Source organism: Aplidium turbinatum, chromosome 1 (genome assembly GCF_918807975.1).
Source record: "Aplidium turbinatum chromosome 1, kaAplTurb1.1, whole genome shotgun sequence".
NCBI classification, from domain to species: domain Eukaryota; kingdom Metazoa; phylum Chordata; class Ascidiacea; order Aplousobranchia; family Polyclinidae; genus Aplidium; species Aplidium turbinatum.
The window spans coordinates 64,061,216-64,082,471 of record NC_137472.1 but is presented as its reverse complement, the minus strand read 5'-3'; the positions used below and the strand labels follow the sequence as shown (position 1 = coordinate 64,082,471).

At 37.0% G+C, this 21,256-nt stretch overlaps 1 protein-coding gene across 1 annotated transcript; it reads right to left on the bottom strand.

Moving 5' to 3' along the window:
* Window positions 1-869: 869 nt before the first annotated feature.
* Window positions 870-19,725, bottom strand: LOC145768323 (multicopper oxidase 3-like). The gene is made up of 11 exons (XM_082579804.1): window positions 19,597-19,725; window positions 18,799-18,985; window positions 18,027-18,215; window positions 14,762-14,875; window positions 10,544-10,677; window positions 9,377-9,493; window positions 6,765-6,964; window positions 4,390-4,588; window positions 4,069-4,263; window positions 2,143-2,282; window positions 870-1,242 (listed from the first exon to the last, which is right to left on the bottom strand). The coding sequence occupies exons 1-11, from the start codon at window positions 19,723-19,725 to the stop codon at window positions 870-872; spliced, it is 1,977 nt and encodes a 658-aa protein (XP_082435930.1).
* Window positions 19,726-21,256: the final 1,531 nt, after the last annotated feature.

Here is a 21,256-nt window from a genome sequence, read left to right as displayed (position 1 = left end):
ACAATTCAAAGGATCTAAGCACAGACAGATGCACCTTTTGGAAATCTGCCATGCAATCAGTTCTGGGGAATGCTCTGAAACACTCTTACACAGAGATCCTGGCAAATATAATAATTCACAGGAGCAAATCGAATGTGCCACTGTTATGTTATTCAAACACATCCATCAGAAGCTGTTAAATTGCAACTGTATATGGTGGGGCTGTATGGTTTGCCACTAAGATGGCCACAGATATCAGCGATGTTCCAGCAGTACTTTTCCTTATGATACAACTCAGTCATGGACTTGAGCCAGTAGAAGTGCAGTTTGTCATCGACAAATTGATCAAGCAAAATTGTTATGCAGCTCACCCCGAAAACTTGCTATATGCCATGTTTTGAAGATTCCATCGCCCTGCTGATTAACTGATCAAACTCTAGCAAGATCAGTAAGTAGTTGATGGCTTGTGAAAAAATTGTCAAAGAATAGGCCTATAATGTGTTCGTCTTTGTCGGCATCACATGACAGCATTGTCTCAACTACGTTTGCTCCCAAAGGTTTATTTCTTCTTTCATCTTTACCGCAGTAGATTTAGAAGTTGTAAGGATAACCATCGGAGCTACACAAGTACCCAACATCCATAATTTGTAACAAAGCTTTAGTGGCATTCCTTTTATACTGTATATTGCTTTGCACTGTGTAGTCCTCGATAAGGAATCATCAATTGGTCAATGCTTAGCAACTGGGGAAATGTACCAAATTGTTGACAATTTGACCTTAGCAGATCTAACAGCGGCAGTACCTTGGTCATTTTAGACTGAGCTAAATTATGATTGTCAGCCAGGTGGAAGTACGTTTTTATATTGCGGAAACTGTCTCTGCTCATGGTCTTAGAAAAATATTGGTGCCTCCATGTCATCTGCTGTGCACCAATAGTCATTTTCTGATGGAAGACTGTGGTAACAACTGATAATTAGTAAACCAATAAATTTTCTCATATCAGCCTCATCAACTTTTAAGTTTATCCTATTCTTGTCTCTCCTTCCATATAAGTTTGATTGATCTCCGAGTGAAGAGAACATGTCATCAGTAAAAAACAGAGAAAATATCTCAAACATGCTTTTCCCTCCATGAGCTTGAACCTTATAGAATGGCTGCAGTTCATTTAGGTCGCTCAGTGATGCTTTGTCTTTTTTCGCCATCTGCAAAATCTTTCCGTTCTTTCCATAGAAGCCATAGAAGTTTTTACTGCTGAAGATCAAGCTGTGAAAATGTTCTCTTGGTAAAAGTAGTGAGAACTTTTTTGAGATCAACTCCGTTATTTGTGTATCACATGTTGCCAACGTGCCCATTTTGGGAACAACGTATAAATTTAATTATGTGAACAAAAATGTTAAATAAAACGAAACACATGGCAGGGGAAACAAGTTATTAGTAATAATCTCACATAAAAAACGCAAAAATTGCGAAAAAAATGTTTGATTTGTGCTTTCGAGAAGCACTTTTTTTCGAAAAACGAAAAATATGATTTTTGAATAAACTCATCGCTTTCATAAAGAAAAAATTTTGTAAATACTATTTTTTCAACAAATGCATCTGAAACATTAAAATACAACAATATCCAAAACAGAAATTTTTTTAAATGAGGTCTGTGTAAAGCTGTGCGCGACTTCAACCCCATGTTCCCAAATTGGGAACGTTGTAGTGTAAAGGGTTATTCTTAATGCAATGGATTTTATTATTATGCTATTTGCAAAGAATAAAAACTAAAAGTCAAGAAATTTCACATTTCTAGCATATTTCCTTCTGTGAAATATTTCACTAATAGAGTGGGGCGTCCTCATAAAGCCCCGTGTCCCTACAGGTAGTGTTAATAAATCAAGCTTTATAGATGAAGCAACAGATGTAGATTACTAGTTCTTTATTTATCGTAACTGTGAAACTGATCACAGTCTACATTTTATTGCTTTTTGATGAGAGAGCAAAACCAAACTCAATAAGCCAATTGAATAACTTTCATTTCTGAATAAAATAACACAAAAATATTTTCAAACTAACTTGCTGTAGTTCGAAAAGAAACTAAAACAATACAAGTTTTGTAAAAACAAAATACTGCAAACTATCAAATCATTAGTTTCAAAGGTTCCTAGCAACCCATCTCACTTGTCCATGGCAACCACAGCAAAATGTTGACCGTGCAGATGCATCGGGTGTCCATCGTTGAAAGTCACTCCTTCGTTAAACACAACCAACTCTACCAGTCGATTCATTTCCATTTTGATCACATGAGCACATGCCGAAAACTGAGACACAAAAGAAGTAGATAAGTTTTTTGCCAAAAGCATATTCTTGGCATGCATGAAGCGAGACAATCATGTCCTGACGAACAAAACGGGAAAATATTTATTTCTTGCTTGCAATATTTTTTAATGTTTTCCTGTTATCTGCTAACTCAATCACAATTTTCCTGCTATCTGCTAATTCAATCGCAAGTTTTCCTGCTTTCTGCTAATTCGACACCAATTTTTCTTGCTATCAGCTAATTCAATCCCAATTTTTCCAGCTATCAGCTAATTCACTCACAATTTTTCCTGCTATCTGTTAATTCAATCAGGAATTTTTCCTGTGACCTGTTAATTCGATCAAAATTTTTTCTGCTATCTGCTAATTCAATCACAATTTTGCTACTTTCTGCTAATTCGATCACAATTTTCATGCTACCTGCTAATTTGATGACAATTTTTCTTGTTATCTGCTAATTCAATCAGGAATTTTTCCTGTTATCTGTTAATTCAATCACAATTTTTCTGCTATCTGCTAAGTTAATTCAATCACAATTTTTCTGCTATCTGCTAAGTTAATTCAATCACAATTTTCCCTGCTATCTGCTAATTCAATCATGAATTTTTTCTCGTCGTCGTCGACGTCGTCTTCGTCGTCGTGTGAACTTCTGGGGCCGAGGGTCTATCCTTTTACCACCCCAGATTCACGATGTTTCGGACTACAGTGGAAGGCTGCTAGAGAGCAGCAAGCCTTTGGTTTCATCATCCATGACACACAGACCTTCCACTCCATTAAGTGGCTTGAATATGGTGCAGTCATTGATGATGTGGTCTGCGGTCTGTTCCTCGGCACTACATTCACAGGAGGAGGAAGAGGCCATTCCCCATTGGTGCATGGTTGAGCGGAAAAGCCCGACGCCCGTACGGAGACGGTTAAGGCGCACCCATGCCTGTCTTGGTAGTGTTAAGATCGATGGGGCGTGTGTCGGCGTCGGGGATGAACGAATAGAGTCTGGTGGCGGTTGACTTCCATTCCGAACTCCATTTATGGTCTGCCCAAGCAGCCGCAGAGATGTCTTGTACATCAGCTTTGTTGATAAGTAATTGAGCGGCTGGCACGAATGGGTGTCTTGACTTCAGTCGACGGGGGTGCTCGTTTGGGAGAGCAGAGATTTTGTGGTGGAAAAGGTGGTTAGGCTCCAGTGCCCGTCCACCGAGAGACAGAGTGGCTTCTTCGCGAAGAAGCTCAGCGGGTTGGATGCCAGCAAGAATGGGGAGATTGTCCAATGGTTTGGGACGCAGGCACCTGGTTATTGTGCGCAGGGCGCTGTTCATGGCAGTGTCGATGTTATGGCAATGAGCACTGCGGCACCAAACAGGTGCACAGTACTCTGCTAAAGAGAGGACAAGAGCTAAGGCTGCTATACGCAAAGTGTCGGCACTCGCCCCCCAGCTAGAGCCTGTTATCTGCTAATTCAATCACAATTTTTCCTGTTATTTGCTAATTCAATCACAATCTTTCCTGCTATCTGCTAATCCGATCACAATTTTTCTTGCTATGAGCTAATTCAATCAGAAATTTTTCCTGTTATCTGCTAATTCAATCACAATTTTCCTGCCATCTGCTAATTCAATCAGGAATTTTTGCTGCTATCTGCTACTTTGATCCTGCTGTACAATAATATACAGTGTCTCTGATTGATTGGCTGGAAGTGGTTTTATGTTCTGCCTTTCTGAAAGCAACAATATGTCATACACCAGCAAGACGGTGAAATATTATGCAATCTATGTTTAGTTGGGACTTTACCGTTCCATTTGGGACATTTCTTCCTGTTGTTGTGTCACAAAGCATGGAAGCATCGATGTCTTCAGGTTGAGTCAAAAGTGGAGAAGGGAGCGATCTCCAAGTGACATTGTTGATTTGTGGCGTATAAAGGTGATCTTTCCACGGCAATGATTCGATTGGGTAAAGATTGGGATCGTGATATTGAGGATTATTAACCTGTAAGTAAATCATGACATTGACAATAAACCAGCTTATGTCTTTTTGTGTGTTAAGTATTCCACATTCTACTGAGTTACTTAAGTTGTAAAAAAATTCAGTATATATGCTGTGACATACACATACCTTCTTGAAATCAAAACCAATAAAGTAAACTTTGTCCGGTGTTCCCTTAAGTCTTTCATCCATTTCATCAACTGTTGTCAGAGAAGTTATGTACAACGTGTCTTCCCTCTCCTGTTTATTCAACGGGTTGAGTTGTACTTGATCTTGTGGAAACTCTGCTGCATTTATCTCATTTCCTAAGTCATTTGAGTTTGAATACCTGCAGATTAAGTGTACGTGTGCTACAACATTCATTCTGAAACTATCACAGTTTTCCTTGTTGATGTTCACTACAAATGCCATTTTAAATTTCAATTCGGAAAAACATCATGTTACGGCCAATCTCTATACAAATCAAACGTCATATAAAACCGTTCAGGTCTACTGAATCTTACGTCATGGAATTTTTCTTAGAAATGAGCCAAAATTGCACCATCGTTCGTAAGACTTGTGTCAAACCTGTTTAAACATGAAATATTGCATCATCACCTTTGATCACCTGTTGAATTGCGTGAAAATGTCTTTCACTATTACGTCACAGTACTGCGTACGTGAGTTTGAGATATTGATATCTATTCTGGTCATTCGTAAAATGGTTGCTTGAGAGTTAGTCGAACATTTAACTGTTTGCTTAGTGCTTGCTAGCTGGACAAAAATTCCGTCTTTATCTAATTAGTTTGTATCGTAGTGACAAGTTTTAGCGGTGTACGGTGTTGCATCCCAATTTCCACAGCCAGGTGGCTAATTTTACAGAAATACAATTTTGAATAGACGTTTCAGAAGAGTGTTTCTCTTTCGGTCATTACATACAGACGAACGGATTCGGGAATCTTATGTTACAATTTTCCCACGAAGAGATTATGGTTTACCGCTGTGACCACATCAAAAACCACATTTGTAACATAATGGACCTTCGATTTAAATTTTCCAGCGATGACGACGGTTGTGATAACTGGATAACTCCTGAGTCCACAACTACACTACCATCATGGCCAGAAGACTGATGTTTCTCAATCAACATTTTAATTTTTGTCATAATTTTTTCTTACCTTTCGAGCTCAGTAATGGAAAAAGGTACAATAAGTTTACATCACAATCACATACAATTCGTGAGCATGGAGAAACGCAGAAGTACGCTCAGTCGCTCAGTGTTGAATGAATGAATAGCCAGAAAACACGGCATAGGCGATTACTGGATGCCCAAGAGGGTGCCACAGTGAAGTTTTCTTTGAGGATGCGACAGTGAGGTTTTCTTAGCTACAGTTCTTCCACAAAGAGAAGAACTTATTCAGATCTGTACCCATGGTGGTCATGTGATCAAAAGAGTAATAAACATGGACAAAATGGTGAAATCAGATGCATATGTTTTATTCGCTTCGCAAGAATGAAATGATTTTACAGTTTTTTTTTTCATCCTAAAAATAGTTGAATAGCCTAACCCGGATTTAAATGATTCGTTGACCTAGCGTCATTCATGATGTGCAGTAAATGCACCTAGATTCATTGTAGTTTAGGTTTAACCGTATCTGTTACGGGCGTAGACCCTATGGTCTCGCCCTCTGCTAATTCAGCAATTTCACATAGAAGCAGTGACGCTAGAACCCTGAGATTTCTTGACTTTTACTTTTTTTTCTTGCCCCAACTTTTAATCCCGATTATGTTGGTATCGGATAATTGTGAAGTTCACAATAAACCTTTTGTCACAGCCAGTTATGAAATGCAAAACATTTGCTGATATTCAATAGCTTGATTGACAGTTTACTATTAGCGTGCAGTTTCATTTTGTGTTTGTCGGCGGCGCTAAAATTCCATTCTTTACCCAGGCAGCAAAATCTGTCATTTTTACATTGATTCAATGTCGATTTTGCTGTCTGGGTAGGGAGTCGTGATCTGACGCGATATGAGTCATTCTTTGCTGGCAGACAATTATTAGGAAGGTAATTTGTTATTTGCGCAAATTGCTTTGTAGTGCAAAAAGTGCATGGAATACTGTTTGCACAGAAACGGAAAAAAAAATTGATAAAATTCTGTGTTCAACGCAAGAAAAGTTTCAAAATAAAATGTGAACTGAAAAATTTGACCAAGATATGGCGAAAATAGGTCAAAAACCGAGTCTTTATCACCCTTTCTACCTAGAATACACAATCACGAACATATTTTGTGAAATAAATTGATTGAAGTGATAGATAAGGCTTTTGACCAACGGCATACTTTTTCCCGTTGTTATTTGATATAAGCCGACGGAGTAATTAGCAATAAGAGAGACGTAGACCTGATGGTCTCGGCCAGTAACTCTTGCCGCCAAAAAGAAGCAGTGACAGATACGGTTAAACAGTAATTTTCAACTTGCAATTGAATTGCAAGAAAGTTATTTTTGGGAATGTTCAAATACTAACTTGAGAATTGCTGTTTGAGAGTTGGATTGACAATCTGCCATGCCTTGCACTTTGATTGTATACGACCCAGCGTTCTGATTGGCGGAAAGAATGAAGTCGAATCGTTCACCGCCATGAACAACCAATGAAGATACATTCAGTGGATTGACGTCAACACCGTCAGTAGCTATTATTGTCATCACGTGAGAGTCGATTGTGATCTAAAACGCATCCACATCACATGGTAAGAAAAAACATCTATTCTACTTTATGACACAAAACACACACTTCTACTCTTCATCATGAAATAAAACATATCGACAACACATAGTGAGATTAAAGAACATTATTAAACGAACTAACTCGACACTTTCACCAATTACAGAACCTAATCAGAATACGTCATCAGGTAGCTTGAAGGTGACGTTTAGTATGATCTCAATACGATTTAAGGTTAAACCATAGAGAAATAAAACATAGTAACTTTAGCGGGTTTAGCATACTTTATTTCACACAAAATATAACATAATTAAATAAAATAAACTCAAACGTTTTCGACACGTACGTGTGTCCTCATCAGGAATTAAATCTGCAATACTTAAAATGAAAAATCGTAAGATAAATTTGACTATGCACTGTAACTATAACGACACTCTGGACTGAAAGCACAAACTGAACAAATGATACGAGAATGATGGCGAGTAAATTATGCGGTGGGAAACAGATCACGTGAGGTGTAGACTACAGGCATTGGACAAAACAATTAGAACACACACAAAAGGAACGATGAGCCACAGGCGAATAATTGCCGGTTGAGAGATGGATTGTTACGTTTGATTTTTAAGGCTTCCATGATCTTAGTTTGAAAATCAGATCTGCCTCGAGAGATGATTTTAAATTGGTCGATCGAGACATTGTCAGTGCACGTTTCACAAGAGGCGATGTGCTCTTTAATTGCACTTTTAGTTGTTAGGTTTGGGTTTAAGTGCTCCCCGGCCCTTGTCAACAAATGTCTGGTTGACATACCAATGTATGTCTGGTTTGCGTCACCCAAACAACTAAATTTATACACAACATTTGAAGAAAGAGCAAAGGGGGTAGGCGACTTCAATTGAAAATATTGGTGCACTTTAAATGTTTTATACACAGGATGAATGTCACATGAAAATTTCTTTTTTATAAGTTTAGCTAGGTTTTTCGCAAAAATTGTTGAATCTTTTCCTAGGTAGGGTATATTAATGAAATAACTAAAATCTACTTCTTCAGGCGTGTCTTTTGGTTCATCAGCCATGAAGGTGTTTAAGACTTTATTGAAAAAGTGAAAAGGATATCCATTTAAATAAAACATGTTTTTTAATTTCTTGATTTCTTTCTAAAACAACTGATCATCATACAATTTGGGTAGAGAGGTAACTCTTTTAAACCATAAACAGACATAACTCAGCAACAACACTACATTTAACATTATAACTTGTTAAACTTGTTAACTGATTAACTGATCATCTTGTTAACTGATCATCAGAACACACCAAACGAGCACGAGATAACAGACACAAGATTAAACCAGATTTCCATTTCCTAGGACATAGAGCGTTATAATTTAAAAGCAAGCCAGTGTTGGTAGGTTTTCGTCAAATCCAGGTGTCAAAAGAATTGCCTTTAATTTCAATTTCAACATCTAAAAAAGCGATGGTATCATTGGACTTTTCAAGTGTAAATTTGATATTTTTATGTTGCGAATTTAAAAGGTTCAAAAATTTTGAGCACGATTCATCATCATCAAAAATGGCGAAAATATCATCAACATAACGTAAATACAGTTTGTGATAAAAATCACGATAAAATTCAAATATTTTGGTTTCGATGTGTGCCAAGAAAAAGTTTGCCATTGTTGGGCCTAATGGGGAACCCATGGTGACGCCATCTATCTGTTGAAACAAACTATTGTTGTACAGGAACATGCCTTCTGTGGCTAAATGTAATAATTTTATGAAATATTTTTTCACAATGGGCGGTCGATTTGGTTGGTTTTCACTAAAAATATGGTCAGCAATTATAGTAATAGTTTCTTTCAGAGGCACGTTAGTGAACAGAGACACAACATCAAAACTCACCATGCGACTATTGGGTGGACACTTAAAATCTTTTAACTTTTCCATAAATTGATTAGTTGAATTAAGCATGTAGTTCTTGGGTATGTACGGTTTTATAATTTTGTCTAAAAATTTAGCCAATTTGTATTTCGGAGTGCCAATCATGGAAACGACTTGTCTCGCGGGATTGCCTGGCTTGTGCACTTTTATTAATCCATATAATTTGCCAGGACAGCTTCCGGTTGGAATAAGAGATTTTACCACGTCTTGATTAAATTCTTTTAAATATTTTCGAATGTAGTATTGAATTGACCTTTCTTTAGAAATAATTGGGTGCACTTTTTTATTGTCGTCAATTTTAATAAATTTTGTACTGTCATTAACGATTTTGTCCAGTTTTTCAAAATAATCTTCAGTGTTCAGTATTGCTGTGCCTTTACCTTTGTCAAACTTGCATACCTTAATGTTCTGGTTTTTAAGGTTAGTATTCTGGTATTCTGGTTTTTAAGGTTAGTTAAGGTTAGTATCAGAAGGGCGTACCTCAAAAGGGCAGAAAACAATTGCTCCATTGATGATACGAAACCTGTACCTCAGTCCTCGTTCAACCTCGAAAGTGGTTAAAGGTGTATTGTACATGGTTCTGTTTACTGTGTAGGTCTGTAAGAAAACCCATCAAAGATTTCAGTTCCATGCAGTTGTGCCTGTGTTGGTATTTCAATGGGCTACTGCCATTGTGTGGGTTGGTAAGTGTTACAACACGTAATCAATTGCTCGACACTGTGCCTCGTACTATCTACATCTCTAAACCAACACAATATTGTTTGACCTACCGATTTACTGTTTTTTTTTTCAATTATTATTTATATCCTCAAACTGTTAAATTGATGAGTTATTGCGATTAAACATAATAAAACATTTAAAGACTAGATTTGCTAATCGTTGATGACATGTTGTTGATATAAGATTGTTCATATCGATATAAAAACATTCACACATCTTAACCCCAGGATGTACAACTTTTAGGGATTGTTAGGTTTCAGGACGAGTCAGATTGACCTTCAAGCATTTTTAGTTAATTTGGCTATCACGTTCATCAATATTATTTATAACATAACACAAAGCGACAATCTAGATTTAGTATGTCAGATTAGTTTATTTAAGGTTAAAACAACAACAAGTCATCAATTGGTTTATTTATTTCGCTATTCTTTCACATGTTTGATTCATTGGTTGAATCTTTATCCTCTGACTGGAAAAGCTTTTTTGAGAACTCAATTCTGACAATTTCGTATACTTGTAGAGGCTTTGAACCACTGACCCAGGCCCGGTAACCGAGTTGACAGAGTGAAGTTTTCCGATTGTTGAAGTTTTGTTGCCGTGTAATTATTTCATTCATTAGATGCCACTGAATGGAGAGCAAGTCTTAATGTGAGTTGTTCAAGCGCACACTGTGAGAGTCCAACCAGCGCTGCTACGGTAACACCATTATTGAATTTAGCAGTGAAAATCCACTCAGAATATGATGCAAGTTTATTTTTTCTGAAAAGTCGCTCAAAAACGGAATACCCTACGTTATATCTATCACCGGGTTAGTGTGATAGCATGTGACATTATAATACCAACCTCCAATGCAATCCCGCAATGTGTTCTGATATCAACCCATAAGATGGAGCTACAATCATAGATCATCTTGATCAAATGTCTCACCTGAAACATTCCTCTTCCATTGATGAGAATCCCTTCTTCTTTATTGGTTCCCTCGGAATGGTGATGTTGAACGTATTCGCTGGTGGTAGTTTGATGTAGCCAATCGCCTATCATCACAGTGAAGTCTTTATTGTCTGAGAAAATACAGCAAGCGATAACTGTTGCACAAACTTTTTTCAGTTTGTGCTTTTCAGTCCAGAGTGTCGCTACAGTTGTAGTGCAAAGTCAAATTTATCTTACGATTTTTCATTTATGTATATTGCAGATTTAATTCTTGATGAAGACACACGTACGTGTCAAAAACGTTTGAGTTTATTCTAATTTGATATATTTTTTGTGTGTAAAAAAGTATGTTTAACCGGCTAAGGTTACTTTGTTTTATTTCTCTAATCTACAAGTTGTATAGCTTTGTTCTACATCCCCTTAAACAGGTGTGAGCAACCTTTTTAACACAAGAGCCAGTTAGAAAAATGTAATGCTTACAGCATGGACTTCTAAATAGTAGAATCTGGACTGGAAACGGATTAAAAGGTACAGTGCCGATGTACAACAGCCGGCCAAAGTGAAAAGCGGTTACGCGACGCAGTGAAGTGCAGCAGCGCTTTAGAGAAAGCGAGAACGTGCGTTGTGCCAAAAATAAGTCATTTTAAGAAATGAGCAGAAAAGGTAGTTGCTGTTCATAGATACTGTAATGTTCATAGATACTATTTGCAATGTCATGTGCTGTTAGAATCTTTTGTGCAATTGTCAGTTTGTAACAGTTATTTTTGGATAGGCTGTAAGTAGTTAATTTATGAAGTAGTAGCCGTTGTTGTTCTATTGTTTTTCATTGGCACAGGAGGTCAAGAAAACACATGCTACGAACTTTCAGTCAAAGTATGCACTGGGAACAATAATTTCATAAAGCCTGCTGATGAGTGATATAGCCTGCAGTCTGTTTCAGCAAATCTGTTTTTTAGGGTTTTTAAGGAGCCCGATTTCAAAGATTTCCCACAAATATGAAATTGGTTAGCCCATGGCCACCTCGAGATGCGGCCTGATTTGTCACATTTTGCAGATTTTGATTACAGCTACTGCTAGTGCTTGACTGACATTTTTTGAGATGTTTTCACTTTTTGCGGTTTCCTAATGACATAAAACTTTTTTGTTGCCTTGGGGAAGCAGTAGCAAATGAGAAAAAGTAAGTTGAAAAACGCAAAATCAGACTGTTATTGAAAATTAACAGTCTGACTAAAATCTTCGAAATCAAATTTTCTTTGTTTTTCAACATGTGAGGATGTTAAAACCTATTGTGTCATCTAGGAAAAGGAATAAAGAAAGCGTAAAAATCTAATTTTTCGAAAATTTTATTTAAACGTTCGCCCAAAGTTAGAAAAACCTGGAAATTTCTGCAAAATGTGACAAATCAGGCCGTATCTTTAGGTGGCCATGGTTAGCCTATCAGTTTGGTAGCCACTTTAACAAGTCGAAATTCTGCCACTGAAATTGATTAGAATGAAACCGCCAACCAATCATAAGCTACGGTTTAAGTGACGTAAAAATGGCGAAAAGAAGATCATAGAAAGCAAATTAAGTGATTGATTTTTTGTCAGCTGGTTGGCTTAGGGGTTAGGGTTAGGGATAGAAAGTAATAATTTCATTGACGCGTGTTCGATTCTCACCACTGCTATTGCTCTTTTTCTTCTGTAATTACCAAATAAAGTTCAAAACAAGCATTAACTCTCTGGGTGAGTGTTAGAAGGGTCACAATTGGACGGTAGCCTCTTATAACACTTTCTGATTGGTTGGCGCTTGCATTGTAGTCAATTTCAGTGGCAGAATTTCGACTTGTTAAAGTGGCTACCTATCAGTTTTGAAAGCAGGGCCCGGAATCTTTAATTGTTCACAATCAGCATCGAAGGGGCCCAGATTTTAGGATTTTGGGGTGTATACCGGTACTGAGTACATTCTTATTTTAGTGCTTTAGCAGTTGCTTCCCCACCCCTTCTCGCACAGTACCACCACTGTACAAGTTAGGGTTACTTACTAACCTCCACTAAGGGCTTGGGTTAGTTTAGTGTTAGTTACTAAGGTATCTAAAAACCTCCCTTAGCGAATAACCCTAACTCGTACAGTGCTGGTACTGTACGAGTAGAGGATGGGATCGCAACCGAATAAATGCCCTTATTTCTTTTCTCAGCTCAAATTTTCAATTATAAAATGGCATGGCATATGTACTGGATAAAAATTTGCCATATCCACATAATGTAACGTGCTGTTGTGTTGTGTTAGTTAAATATGGCATGATTTTCATCTAAAATCTGTTTGATGTTTACACGCTAAGAAAAAATATTTACTTTTATACTTAATTCTTTGTCATGCAATTTAAATTCTTTACAACTTAACCTCTGGTAGCCATGGTTGGTAAAACAATGTGGCACTGAGGGTGATTTTCTGTTTTAACCTTACTGTGCAACTTATATTTAAGAAGGCCATGTGGTTCTAACTGTTGAACTGACCATGAAAATGCCATAAACAAAGTGGTCCGGATTAATGAGATATTAACTGTATTGAATAACATATATACAGTAGTCAAATCTTTCCAGTTGCGAACTACAGTAGTACCAGTAATATGATAATGGCCTATCCATATAAAAGCGGTGCCAGTAAACTGACAGCTAAAGAGAAAAGAAGTTTTTAAGTCAGTATGCAAAAAAATATTTCAATGCTTCGGTACTTAACACAAAACAGACAAGGTGTAAGTGATTTCTGGTGTAATGCTCTTGTCTTCATTGATATTAATCATACTTCAGTTTTGAGTGATTTTGTCTCTCACGATTTTTACAATTTCGTTGATCTGAATATGTGCACGTTAAATCTACACAACTTTTACTTAGTTACAGGCATTGCTCTCAATGCTCTTTATCGGGTTCAAAAGTTTGTGTTTGGGTTGGTGTTAGGTCTTAACCTTTGCCCCCATCATTGACCCTGGACTTGGTTAAATGGATAGTGGGATGCAAAAAGAGTGCTATGCTGTTGAGACATCTCAAGATGAAATTAAGGTTGCAGGAATGCAAATGATAATGTTGTTGTTCATTTACACCAGATTCACCTAACATGATAGGTTTGTGCGTCCTGGAAGATTAAACCAAGGTCTCTCTGCTCTCTATGGTCTTCCAGTGTAGTCCGGAAACATCGATAAATCTTGGGTGGTAAAATATATAGACAGTCAGCCACAAAAGTTCACACGAGGACAACGATCAGTAGCAAAAGCATAAAAACCATTGCTCAAATATCCTGATAGTTCAACCCTCATCATGTCAACCTTGTTTCGTAAATCTTAAGAATCCCAACGCCGTGCTACAAAGTTGATAACATTTATCATAATAAAATTGCATTACATTGACAATATATTTCATATCATACAAGGAAACAAACTGCTACTACTTAGTGGCTATAAGACTTAATACTTGTACCTCAGAAACCCACTTCTAGCTAAGAAGAGGAAAAAGAAGCTTTGATGTTTGCATTGTTCTACTGCAACATGCTATATTAGATATTACAGCAACATGCTATATTAGATATTACAGCAACATGCTATATTAGATATTACAGCAACATGCTATATTAGATGTTACAGCAACATGCTATATTAGATATTACAGCAACATGCTATATTAGATATTACAGCAACATGCTATATTAGATATTACAGCAACATGCTATATTAGATATTACAGCAACATGCTATATTAGATATTACAGCAACATGCTATATTAGATGTTACAGCAACATGCTATATTAGATATTACAGCAACATGCTATATTAGATATTACAGCAACATGCTATATTAGATATTACAGCAACATGCTATATTAGATATTACAGCAACATGCTATATTAGATATTACAGCAACATGCTATATTAGATATTACAGCAACATGCTATATTAGATATTACTACAAAATTGATGGAATCAAATCGGCAGTAATGCTACATACGTTACACAGAAGGAGTCAAATTATTAAATGTCAAAACTCTAAATGTCATTTTTAGTGTGAATCAACCCTAATTGCTTTGAACCATTGATTGATTAATTGCGGCTCAACTCCCCTGGGTCTTTCGTAAACGCGAACTATTTTCATTACTTTTGCTAACGATCTATATTTATTTTTGCGAGATGTAATTCCAAACTATATTCTTCACTTCTTATACGTTATAACATTGTATAATTACCTACGTCATAAAGTCCGGCATGCCTGTTACTTTTTAGTGGTTGTTTGACAACAAAGGCACCAGCGACTCCATCAGAGCGTTGGAAGCCATCGTGGGCGTGCCACCAGTGAGTCCCTGTCAACAATATATTGAGTTAGGTCATCTTTATGCGAACAAAAGAAGACGCTGATGTATCAACAGACACTTTCTTATTGTATGCGACAAATAGAGGATGGTCGACTGCAGATCCATCATTGTCAGTGGATCTTCATACAGTGACGTCAGCAAGATTGCCTGAAAAGAGAATATTACAATTCCTCTTTTATAAAGAACAATCTTTAGTCATTAATATTAACCATATATGTTGTAGTATTTGCAATAATATGTTGAAAACACTGCTTGTTGCATTCCGCGCGAGGAATATTTACTTCTGCCGAAACTACATTCTTGAACTGACTGCAACGCGTTTATTGTTCAGTTTAATTAACTTGACTTTCACATTGGTAAACTTTGCATGCATGGTTCTTTTCCCTCCGTTAGCTTAACCCTTTGAAGGTTGGGGGGGGGGGGGGCTGTCAATTCAACTTTTTTGTATCAGCAGTTGAATCTCTAAAACCACTGAGGCTGCGACTACGAGATTTCTTGACTTTTCCTAACTTTTATTCACCTCTATTGAGCTGAAATTTTGAGCGAATAAAGGGTATAAATTGAGAGATATAAGGCATTTCTCAGCACATCCTCTGAAATATTTCATATTCTATTGTTCAAAATTTTCCCGCCAGCTGGATGAAAGCAATTAATTTGGCCCATGTCTCGTTAATCAAATGATTTAAATTGAGATTATGTAAAAAAAATTTAATCACAACATTGCAATGCATGTTTTTCATTACTCTATCAAAAAATACCAAATAATTCAAACGTCATAAGTCACATCAACATTTCAACGTATATAAGCAGTTCTAAAATTTACATAGTTTTAATTTTCGGATATGCTCTGCGTGAATAGTTTTACAAAGTGAATCCCAAATTTTGAAACCATGCCTTAAAAAATAACAGAGATATCACTCTTAAAGCATAAGAAGAATCGACAGCCCCCCCCCAAACTGAGCAAGACTCCAGGGAGCCCAACCGCCTAAGGGTTAAACAAAGAGAAATATATACTGTACAGCGTACAAAGACTGAGAACTGGAAGCTTTGTCCTAATAACCAAAAAGAACGGTTTTAAAAGCAATTATCCAACAGTATGTCAATTGGCGTTACAGGTTTTCGAAGAATTTGAATGAGTTAAGCTACAGCATTTTTGAGTTGATATAAAGATTGAATGAGACTAGAAAACTACCTCAAACTGTTGTAAGTAACGTTCTGCAATTATTCTTATGTTTCGTCAAACCAGATACGTCTGACTTAATCAATTTATGGGTCCAAGGTATACCAGAGCACATATCTACTTTATGTCGCTGCAAGCAAGTAAAATATCTTAGTATTTGAGCAAAAGCTCAACATAAGACCAACACAGTTGTGAGACGGCAGCTGCGCGCTACATACAATCATTTTGATTCATTTGAGTATCACTTTTTACCTATCCATTATTTGCATTTGATAAACGTAGTCACTCGTTAATCGTTTTCTTCTTTTTCTACTGGATTCCCTTACAGCTGTAAGAATTATTGCATTGTAAAATGTTTTTGTGATTGAATTTTATAAGCATTTTAACTTCCAATCACAAAAACATTTTTCCAATCACAACAACTTTTGGAGCGACATTGAATTTTATAAGCATTTTAACTTCCAATGTCGCTCCAAAAGTACATATTTCCCAACCAGTTTTACAGCTTGCTGAAAATTTTTATAATTAGTGCTGTTTCAAACTGTTTTTTTTTTTTTTTTTTCAAAGCTTCAACTACTTGTTGATACACATTGTGCAAAGTTTTTTTAAACAGGAGTTTTTAGTTTCTGATAGCAAAAAATCATTTCAAGAACGTTTTACTAGAGATGGATAAACTTTATATTTTTAAAGAAATGAACCGAATCACAACCCACATTGTGACGCAATTGTATCATCACTGACACGCAATATCAGACTCAGGAGCGGATCCAGCAAGCAGTTTAGGGGAGTGGGCAATTTTGTATTACTTTTCTGTGTTTTAGGGGGTTATTGCCTCAATTGTCCTCACTTCGATCCGCTACTGGTCAGACTCCATCCAATTTACTAAAGAAGTCGAAAGTAACCAAATTGCTTCTTGGTAAAATCATCAAACAAAACAAGTAACAGGACAATAGATGTAACCGTTTAGAAAAATTAACACACTCTTACAGCTACGTACAATATATGTTGCCATTCACATTTCAACAGAAATATTCCTTTATTCCATCATCACAAAACAAACAGGGCAAAAATCGAAACTGTAAACAAACCACGGCACAAAGTCACTACGTCAGTATTGTATCAACTCAACCTTCACATGGAGAAACTGCTGCCCAAACCATATAAGTCTTTATTAGCTTTCATGGGCAAGCTTCAGGCTTGTTTTGTAACAGTTTGAAATGTCGTTGTGATTGCATATTGTTTTGAAAGTTTTGTTTGTCTCAACAGCTTCTGCCTGGACTAAACTGATTGAAAGTTTTATACAGCATATAAAGTAACCTTTCTCGCATCTCTTGTTCACTATTCCAAATAATCAATTTATTTTTCTTTTTTTTTAACCGCACTGCAGTATATAATATCGAAATATAATTTTGCTTGTTATTCTTCGCTCTAAATTTCTCTACCTTTAATCTCCAAGTCTCTATCTTTCTGTCCCGAACCAAAATACTTTGAGGTGACATTAGAATTATCGCTCACGTTACTTTAATGTCACTGCGCAAGAAACTGACATTGCTACTCAAGCGCCTGGCAGGCTCCAACGTGGGAGCAAAGGCTAAAGTTTTACGTATAGCAGCCTTAGCCCTTGTATAGGCCTACTCTTAAGCAGAGTGCTGCACAGTGCACACCTGTTTCGTGTCGCAGTTTTCACTGTCACAACATAGACACTCACTGCCACCAACAGCCTCTTGCGCACAGTGACTCGGTGCCTACATCACACACGAATGGACAATCTCCCCATCATGCTGGTATCCAATTTACTGAGCTTCATCAAGAACAAAAACATCCTGTCTCTTGGTCGACAAGGATTGAAGTCCAACCACCTTTTTCACTCCAAGATCTCTGCTCGTTCAAACAAACACTTCCGTCCACTGAAATCAAGACACTCACTTGTGTCATCCGCTCAACTTCTGATTAACAAACCTGATGGACAAGACACCTTTGCGGCTAACTGGGTGGACCATAAATGGAATTCTGAATAGAATTCAAACACCACCAAACTCCATTCGTTCATTCCCGAAGCCGACATCCCCTCCATCAGCCAAACAGTACAAAGACAGACGTAGGTGCGCTTCAATTGTCTCCGTAGAGGTGACGGGATTTTCCTCTCAACTATGCATCAATGAGGAATGACCCTTCCTTTACTTGTGAATGTGGTGCTGAGGAACAGACTGCAGACCACATCATCATCTTTAAGTCGCTCATGGAGTGGAAGGTCTGTACTCTGCATGACTTGGATGATGAAACCAAAGAGTTGCTGTTTTCTAGTAACCTTCCAGTTTAGTCTGAAAATATCGTGAATCTGGATCGGTAACAGGATAGACCCTGGGCCCCAGAGGTTTACACGACAAAAAAGATTTACTCTGAGGATGTGCATTGCTATTGTGCACGAAACGTCAGTGAAGCAACAAGACAATTCGTATTATTCTGCTTACAATTTTGTATTGAATAAATAAACGTTGTAGCTACTGCCAGATATCTAAGTAATCATGATGAACAATCACATTGTTTACAACTCACCACTGTAAACTCCTCCATATAAGTGGTCACCAGGGATAATGAACAATTGTGAGCATTAAGTGGTCCTCAATGAGTAGCACAGTAATAAATTCTTTGGTTATTTTCAATAATAATTGAAGATACATAGTCACCCTTTGTTATAATGTGAGTATCTGATCGAAAGTTACGTTGGTACCTGGTGGGTCTGCTTGGAATTTGTATGTAAATGATGTATAAGTTGGAATTGGACATTGAGTCAGCATTGGCACACCGTCCATCCAAGGAGTGGCGCGCTGATACAAGCCGTGCCAATGTATGGTTGTGCCTTCGCCGTTGTCCATCAAGTTAATAAGTTTGACTTCAACAGTGTCCCGGTGACATACCTGTAAAATTTGAATAATACTTTTACCATCTTTTTCAATTAGATTACCAAAGCTAGAAAACAACAGTATTTCACAACTTACAACATAAACCGAAAGAATTTCGTGTTCCATTCATTTTTCCTTTGAGTAGTTGTCTTTGAATTATTGCGAATCATATGGCCAAAGTAGGCAACTTCAATTTTTTTGTTTTAATTGTTTGCAAAATTTCCATGCAGGTTTGCATTTAAAATAGTACATCTTCGATTATGATTTTATCTTTCGAGAAATTTTAAGCATTCTTCTATAAACTTTAGACATCTAGTAATAAGGCGATAAGAATAGTTAAGTGCCGAGTTGTGTTTTCTTGAGCGACACTACCTGTTCCAGACAGGGCATGCATATTCTGCCCTGGAGTAGCCAAATAAGATAATAATACAATAGGTAGTAGGCTATATTATTTCATAACAATGAGAGATTTTTGTTGTTCACATGTCAGGTCTTAATCAAAACACAGTTTAATAGAGAAAAAGTTACGAAAGTGATGAATACCAACACATCATTAAATGCGATGTGAAGTAATGATGTAGCTTGGAATGGGGAACAAAGGGGTAAAACTTTGAAACTGACTTTACCGTTAACGTAGGTCCCGGAAGTTGCCGATTCACAACAGTGACTCCTCGAACGTAACCGTCTGCTGAAATGCAGTCTTCCCTGTAGCAGTCTGACGTAACAATTGGACAATGGTAGCATGCTTTTGACATGGTAGAGTACCTTAATTGTACAGAAAGCGTTAAATCTTTACTCCTCTACCCTTTCACAAATTAATTATTTAATAAGGTGAGGGATTCTAAGATCAAATTCAATCACCTTTGGGTGTAATCCTCTAATGCTATTTCATTACAATTTGTACTGGTGTGTAAAAAAATGTCTAACCCTATAAAGGGATTGCCGAAAATACTGTCTCGGAAGTAATACCTGCGCCCAATTTGGGCTAATAACCTCCTTTACACAGAAATAGGATAATTTATTTGTTGACCACTGGAATGAGTAATGTGTTTTATTCCGAAATACTGCATTGTATTCAACCGCTAGCTAGACAGCAAATCAGACACTTTTCACATCGATTCAATGTCTCTAGACGTTAAAAACTGAACTAAAGACAATTCACTTCAGTTTCAGTTCAGTTGTTTTCATTTTTGACCATCATATCAAAAACAATACACGTCAACATAGCAAAGGTCGAGAAAAAGGTAGAAGCGACAAAACGCGAACGTTAAAACGTGCTTGTGATCGAAGTAAGTTATTGAGTTGAAAAAAATTTGGCACGGTTGCAACACCTTCACAAAATTTTAAGATGTAAAGGGAAAATATAAAAGAAAATGTTACAAAAAAATAAAAAAACATATTTTTAAGCTATAGTTTTAGTAGCCCACATAGCTTTAGCTGATATATTTAAGATTTGTATGGACAGTTGCTATGAAGATCGGCCATGGTGCGTTATCAAGAGTGCTGATGGTCGTAAGGGGAACACGTCTTGATGCGTTTAGCTCATAGCAAAGAAGAGCAAGGCAGGCAAAGAAAACCCCACAAAGAAATCCTACCTCGGGCAAAGCCATTTCAAGCGCAACGCACCATGCCTTGCACGAATCACAAAATAGATAGGCCATAACTTGACGATATGAAAACAATGACAAAAACAAATAAAACAAACTAACAAAAACAACATCATCATCTTGCCGAAATCCAATTATACCCAAATTTCTTATTCAGCTGGTTTTCTCTGATAACACTGTATCGTGTTGGAAACTGTTGATTTATTTTCATGGCAGTAGCCTAGATTTGCTGTTGATTTAAACTAAAAATGCATCAGATATTTTTGAGCAATATCTAATGAGCGAGCTTGATTAAAAATGACGTCGGGGTTATGGTATCTTCTCTGATATTTTCCAAGAGGCTTTGATGTATTGATGCGGACAATATCTGTGATATGGAGATTTGCGAATTGTTTCATTGTGGCAAACTTCTGCAGTACCGTAACGGATTATAATTACCATCGTGAGATAGCCGTTTTTAATTCAATACGTAATCATCCAATGAGACTGTCCTGCCTGTCGCTTAGATATCAATACCAAATGTCATCCAAGTTTAAGATTACGGTACTTGGTACTGCTATTTTGTATTCATCAAATGCTGGCATTTGCACAACAATCTAACCTCTTAGTGTTATTTATTAAGTTAAGAATCGATTTCGCTATAGTAATAGCATCTTCAGCTAGCACATTTAAAAAAGAA

What these genes read in the sequence shown, in the direction of transcription:
- LOC145768323 (XM_082579804.1), bottom strand. Translation starts at nt 19,725, where the DNA reads ATGTCAAAAGCATGCTACCATTGTCCAATTGTTACGTCAGACTGCTAC. An exon ending in AAAGGTGTCTTGTCCATCAG is followed by an intron (nt 14,876 to 18,026) that starts GTTTGTTAATCA and finishes TATTGTTGACAG; the next exon opens with GGACTCACTGGTGGCACGCC. An exon ending in ATGGAAGAGGAATGTTTCAG is followed by an intron (nt 9,494 to 10,543) that starts GTGAGACATTTG and finishes GTTTTCTTACAG; the next exon opens with ACCTACACAGTAAACAGAAC.